The following is a 7,632-nucleotide window of genomic DNA, read 5'->3' on the forward strand; positions in this document are numbered from 1 at the left end:
TGCTGCACCGTATCGAGTATACGTCGAAATACTTGACAAGACGAAACGCATCAACAAGTTTTCGGTGGGATCGGTGCTGCGTAAGCTCGACAAATACCGGAATCAGATCACGGAGCAGAAATATCTCGGACGCAATAAAATCATTGTGTTCTTCAACACATGGATGAAGGCGAATCTTCTAGTAGGAGAAGCCGTTTTGACGGAAAAAGGTTACAAGGCGTACATTCCCCGACATCTGGTTTGCATCACGGGCGTCATCGGAGGCATTCCGACGGATTTCGAGATGGAGGATATTGAGCAGGACTACGAATGCTCGTACCCGGTAGTGAATCTTTACAGGCTGAACAGATGGGATCGAGAAAAAGGAATGAAAGTTGCTTCAAACCTAGTCAGCGTTGCATGCAGGGCTAGCAGTTTGCCGGAAAAGATGAAGGTGTTTGGGTCGTCGGTTAAGGTCCAACCGTACATCCGAAAGTTCGTGTTCTGCAACAACTGTCACCGCTTCAGCCATAAAGAAGAAAGCTGCAAATCGAACAAGCGATGTGGCAAATGCTCACGCATACACGAGGAAGTTGAAGAACAATGCCCCAATGAAGTGAAGTGCCTGCATTGTCGGAAATCGGATCATCGTACCACGGATCCCAACTGCCCTTCCCGACAGCGAGAGATAAGTATCAAAACAATGATGTCGAAGAAAAACCTGACCTATGTGGAGGCCAGAGAACTCATTGCTCCGCTCACAACACAGAACCAGTACGACGTTTTGGCTGATATTGCTGCCAAATACTTTCGCAAAGATGACAGCTGGACGGTTCACCATGCGAAACAACCACCAACAGCAAAGGAATGACATCCTAACTAACAGATCGGATGAACGACCGCTGGGTGCTGTGAAGAAACCAGCAAACAGTACACCGGTTGGAGCTAAGAAAATGAGAATCGACGATGAACGCCAACAGCTGATCAAAGATCGGAACGTGGAAGTATCGTCTAAAGGAGCCGGGTTGGAGAATCGACATGTTGTTAGCGAACGGGAACGTTGGGACAACATTATCAGAAAAGCCAACGTCGACGCACAAGAAACGGCGAACCGCAACGTTCGGGGTGAACTCGCGAACTTTTACACGGCCTTGATCCAATGCCCTGGGGTCACAGAAGAACTACAGGAAACGATAAAAGAGTATTCTAAAAAATATTTGAACCTTGAAAGCATTATTGCATAAAATACATTACATACCACACGGAATTTTCAATTAACTAATCTCATATTTATCTTTTCTCACCAATGAATCATTTCAGGTTTCTACAGTGTAACATACAAAGCCTTTCCAGAAATAAGGATGAGTTGCAGAAAATATTGACTGTGGGAGACTATTCAGCTGTCTTACTTTCTGAAACTTGGACAAATCAATCTTTAGAACAAACTAGTAAGTACAATATTTCTCGGTATCACAGATTTGTAGATTCTAGGGTAGATAATTACGGAGGTAGCGCCATCTATCTAAAACAAGATCTGGGTTATAAAACAATTAAAATGCCTTTGCTCTCTAACGCTACACAGGCTGTAGCGATTCAAGTATGTACGTTAGACATGGTTATTGTAGCTATATATATCGCTCCCTCGATAACAAAAATAGATTTAGAAAATGATCTGGCTAAGATTTTGATTCAATAAAAAATCACTCTAGAGTTTTGATCGGAGGAGATTTTAACTCCCATCATCATGCCTGGGGAAATGATTTCACTGATGCAAAAGGGTCCATTGTTATGAACTTCATTAATGATAATAACTTAATTCTCCTAAATGATAACTCCAAAACTTTTATTCCACTACAGTTAAACAAGAAATCAACAGCTATCGATCTCACGCTATTCACTCCAAATATATTTACCAATTTTGAATGGAAAACTCTTGATTTTGGAATAGGAAGCCATCACTTAATTATTGAACTAAATTTTATTTGTCATGCAATAGATAATAGAAAATATGTTTACAATCATAAAAAAATAAATGAAGAAATTCAAAAATTAAAATTAGATAATTGCAATAGTATTCAGGATATTCAAGACACAATAGCTGAGATATATAAAAAGTGTACAATACGTAACAATTTTACACCAAAACACTGGTGGTCAAAAGAATTGTCACAGGCATGGGATGAAAAAACAAAGCTAGATTAAAATTCAATAAACAATCTTCTTTAGAAAATTATTGGAATGCAAGAAAACACAAGCTAAATTTAACAAACTTAAAAAGATTCTAAAAGTCAAAGTTTCAAGTCCTTTGTTGAGGAAATTAATCTCACAATGTCTTCGAATGAATTATGGACAAAAATAGGAAGATTAACTGGTAAACGTAAGAAAACTCCTTCAAACAACATACTTCAAGAAGACAAATCAATGGCAGAATCATTTCTTGATAAACATTTGGTATGAATGATCCATTTTTCATGGTGGATTCAACATACCACGTTGAGAATAATATACTTAATTTTGAAACGTTCAATAACATTATTAATGCCAAAAATAAAAGATCGTCACCAGGAGAAGATAAGATATTATATTCAATGTTGCGACAACTACAACCGGAAGCTAAAATTACAATCGTGAATCTTTTAAATGATATCTGGAAAGATTGCTATTACCGATGACACTCAAAACAATAAAAATTGTGGCGATTCCAAAACCTGGTAAAGACCAGGATAGTATTGAGGGGAAAAGGCCAATTTCATTAGTACCAGTTTTCACAAAAATCATCAATTCGGCTGTTTTAGTTAAATTGCAAAACTTTTTAGAAGATAATAAATTATTTCCGGATACATCTTTTGGCTTTAGAAAAAATATGTCCACTATAACTTGTTCAAATTTTTTAGTTAATTTAATTAAACAAAATAAAAGGGAGAATTTTTTGACAGCAGTAGTATTTTTAGACTTGTCAAATGCATTTAATGCCGTTAAAACAGAAATTCTTGAAAATATTCTTATTGACTTTGGTGTACCTGGTGAAATAACGTCATGGATCGCTCAATTTCTACGAAACAGAAAAATATCATTCGCTTTGAAAAATCAAATTATTGAAAGATTTGTTTCTAATGGACTGTCACAAGGTGATGTATTATCACCCACATTATTTAATGTGTATACCGCGGCTCTACATTTTATATTTGATGATGATGTTATATTAATACAATTTGCAGATGATTTTGCAATGATAATAAAAGAGAAATCCCTAGAAGCATTGAGTATCAAAACACAACATGCCATAAATACAATATATAACGAATTGGAAAAATTAAATTTTAGTGTAAATTCTCAAAAAACAAAAGCAATACTTTTTCAAAATAGCAACAACGTATTAAAGTTAAAAATTAATAACAATGAAATAGAAACTGTTAAATCCCACCCATACCTTGGAATAACTTTAGACAGATACATGAGCTTCGGTATACACATTAAGAATACAAAACTAAAAATAATAGACAGACTTAACATGATTAAAGTAATCAATGGAATAAAACACGGTGCTCATCCACAAACAATGATTCAAGTTTATAATGCAATTTTCCTCAGTGTAATAGAATATGGAGCATCAATATACAATAATGCTAGAAAGACAAATAAAAAACTTTTAAATACAATTAATAACCAATGTTTACGTAAAATAACCGGTTGCACCAAAACTACTCCTTTAAATGCACTGGTTGCAGTTGCCGCAACTCAAACTTTAGAAAATAGACATCAATTAATTGCTTGCAAAAAAATCGCTAGGTCAATTAGTAATGTAAATTTAGTATCCAAACAGTTACTATCATTAAACGAAAATATCGATAACGAGAAATTATCATACATGGAATCCATTTAAATTAAGGAAAAACACATTTTTGAAGCTATATCACCACTTTCAACTCTGGACACTAGATTACCAAAAATACAAATATATTCTGAATTAGATAACATCAAATCTTCTAAAAGTGACACAAATCCTGTTAAATTAAAACAAACTGTATTATCTCTCTATAACGGAAAATACAATAGGAGACCTTGGGTATTTACAGATGCTTCAAAAATAGGAAAATTTTGTGGAATAGGTATTTACAATGCTTACAATAACACTAGATATTCATACAAATTAGAAATAGAAACATGCATCACAACAGCAGAACTAATAGCCATAGATAAAGCACTCTCCATAATAGACCAAGAACAAATAAATTTAGCTGTTATATATACAGATTCAAAATCATCATGTTTAATTATCAACTCCGGTCAACACTCTAGAAAAACTACTCAACTAGTAAAACAAATAATTGAAAAAGCTGCTAAATGGAACGTAACACTACAATGGATCCCAAGTCATATTAATATTACAAGAAATGAAATAGCTGATAGCCTTGCAAAGGGTGCTCTTTCTGGAAACATAACCATGTCTAATTGTATTTTACTTTCAGATGCTTTCATATTATTCAAAGATAAATCCATTGAAAATACAAATCTGTGGTACCGAGAATAGTCTTCTCAAAAGGTAAAACATTTTTCCAATTTCAACAAACGGTTAAGAAAGAAGCATGGTATTTCAATAAAAATTTAAATAATCAGAATGTAAGATTGCTGAATAGACTTATAACAGGACATGATTACTCAAAATTTTTACACTGTGTGAGGTTTGGGATGACTCGTACAAAATATTCGTTTGATTGCAGATTCCGTAATTTAATAGATTTGTTTAATAGTAACAACGTCGATACGCTTCTGGATGTTTGTAAATTTTTGAAAAACATTAATGTAGATATTTGAATTCCTGTAGTCTTCAACTGGCCCTATCATTGGGGATGGTTGTTGTATTAGAGAACGAGGGAGCCTTGTACTAGTGGACTGCCCGGTACAACTCTCGCTAAAACCACAGGGCATTATAGTCTTTGCCACTCTGCCCTTTAATGATACTGTCACGGACAGTTCAAGAGATAAAGAAGAAGAAGAAGACCCTATCCATTTCAAGAAGCAAAGCTCAAGAACCACTCCATATATCGATGCGAAAATGTATCACTATGATTCTATATATGTAGTGCACAACCCGATAAATTTTCAGCTTCATCGGTTCACTAAAACTCGAGATTTGCTTCCACAAAGTTTGATGATTATTGTTAGAGTGAGACGAAAGATAGGGAAAATAACACGGTCTCCCGTGTCCCCTTAATCACCGTCGCTTCTGCTTTGCCGGCGGCATTCATCGCAGCATCTGGAAGGGTCCGTGAGTAACATGAGCCTCTGCATGCTATAAAACGTTTGACTTTTACTGTGCGCCCTGTTTTTAAAACGCCCGTGAGAGAGAGCGAGACAGCACCAACACACGGCGCACAGTAAAAGTCAATAGAACAAAAGAATTTATAGCGCGTACAGAGGCTCATAACAAACCAAACCAAACTAACCATGCGCATGCGTTAAGCCACCACACAATTAATCGGAAAGATGAAAGTGATCGTTGAACATCGATAGAAGCAGGATAGAAAAACCGCACACACATTTGGGAAAGTAGGAAGAAGAATGAAGAGGAAAGGAACACACAATTATGAATATAAACCTAGGTTATCAAAATTTTATAAACTTTCAAATGTTTTTGCTATTCTCAACCAAATTATGTATTTTTGTAGTATGTTAAAACTTTCCCTGTAACAGTTGTTGGTCTTCGAGATTTCTCATGTTTCGCGTCGTTCTACCTGTTTCTTTTTCTGTTTTTTAACGCCAGGGTAGACTGCCTGGGAAATCAGTCTCAGACAGTTTTCTAACTAAATGGTCAATGTGAGAACGCCAAGATAGAGTTTCATCTAAAATCAAACCTGAATATTTAATTTTTGTGCCTTGCTCAATTGAAATATCCCAAATAGTTAGTTTAAGATTAAAAAATAGAAAATAGAGATTAATAGAAATAGGTCTATAATTGCCAATGTCTTCCGGGTCACCACCTTTGAAAATAGGAATAACTCTGCTTATTTTTAAACAATTGGGAAACTCGCCTTCTGCCATGCGTGTGTTGAAAATTCTGGACAAAATTTTTGAAAAGATTTCTCTGTTTTTCTGCACATCTTGAGTCGATATTTTATCGGGACCTTGACTTTTGTTGGGTGACAATTCATTAATAATATTGCTGACTTCAACCTCTGACACCGGATTCAAAAATAAAGTGTGTTCAACTGAGTTTATTGTTCTATACTTATTATAATCTTTGTTGCTGTTTAATTGGCTAGCTAGATCTAAGCCGATTGATGTAAAATACTGTTTGAACTGGCATTCTATGCTTGAAGGATCAATAATGCTATGATCATTTACTTTGATAGAAAATTGCGTTTTTGACTCTGGTGCTTCCTTAGTAATTTATTGATATTGTGCCACATTTTTTTGGTATTTCCGTCACTAAAAAGTGTTCTGTAAAAATTTGTTTTAGCGATCTGTTTCGCGCTATTCAGTTTTGTATTAATGTGTTTTAAGAATTCTGCGGGGCTGCGTTTATGTTTCCTCAATAATTTGTTTTTCATCTGCATAAGTTTCCACACATCGAAGTCTATCCATGGGACACGCTTTATCTTTAATTTTAACTTCGATTTCAAATAATTTAGCAGGCTTTACTTTTAGCTCGTTATATTTGTCGATTATGGCCACGGCCCCTTCTCATAAGAGATAAAAGTCATAAGGGATTTAGATAACTTAACAATGCTTGTTTCGATAATATTTGTGAATCGAGTCGCGCACTTTCATACAGAGGTAGATCAAAACCTAAAAATCGTCCAAAACCGATTGATCAACTTTCTTAGATACCAAATGTCACTTTCATCTTTAAATCTATTTTATCGTTTATATTGCCAATATGACGAATTCAACCCAATCTAATGATCTCGAATAGAATACAAGAATTAAAAAACAGACTATAATCAGGATTTACCTTTCCAATTAGATTTGAACTAGAACTTTTTCAAAGTTATAAAACAAGATAAAGATTTAAATGTATCAGTTCAATTAAGGTTCAAGATCAATGTGAAATTCAAACCTTTTGAAGCAGACAAGTCAAAAAAACCAAGCCTTTAAAAAAAATAACGCTTACTAGTTTGAAAATATGGATTATTGTTACCCAGAATTTCTGTAGCGAACGATTCATTTCTCTAAACCTCACGAAACCAAAATTTGAACATAGGATTGAATAATACCTTTTTAGAGTTAATAACTTTAAAACCTAAACCTTGGCTACCATCATATTGAAGAATTGAAAGTTTTTTTTTTGTATTCAAATAAAGCTGTTGTCAGCAAATTCGTACGATAACAGTTGTTTGAAGAAAACAGGATGGAAAACAATAGCAGTTGAAAAGAAAAATTGCCCAAAGTCCAAAAAAAGCAGTTTTTTTGCAAAACTAAGTGCAAATGTGAAATGTTGGTGACTTTTTTTGCACGATCAGACAAATTTCGTTAAACTTAAAGATAATATGTGAATTTGGGGTAATTTGTAAATTTCTCTGTAAGCTTATATGAGTTGAACTTTTGCCCCGCTGATTCGAACTTTTGCCAAACTATGGGCCAAAAATTGATTCGAAGTAAGAAAAATTAATAAAAATAAATAAAAAAAAGTCTTATAATATGTCTTATGAG

General features: G+C 34.4%; 1 protein-coding gene across 1 annotated transcript; it reads left to right on the forward strand.

The window, feature by feature from the left end:
• Positions 1-779: 779 nt before the first annotated feature.
• LOC110680927 lies at positions 780-1,275 on the forward strand (the record flags this gene model as incomplete). The annotated part of the gene is given in 1 exon segment (XM_021856709.1): positions 780-1,275. A coding segment is annotated over 1 exon segment (444 nt), but the record flags the coding sequence as incomplete, so codon positions are not given.
• Positions 1,276-7,632: the final 6,357 nt, after the last annotated feature.

The sequence above is a fragment of the Aedes aegypti genome, unplaced genomic scaffold (genome assembly GCF_002204515.2).
Source record: "Aedes aegypti strain LVP_AGWG unplaced genomic scaffold, AaegL5.0 Primary Assembly AGWG_AaegL5_hic_scaff_2071_PBJ_arrow, whole genome shotgun sequence".
Taxonomy (NCBI): domain Eukaryota; kingdom Metazoa; phylum Arthropoda; class Insecta; order Diptera; family Culicidae; genus Aedes; species Aedes aegypti.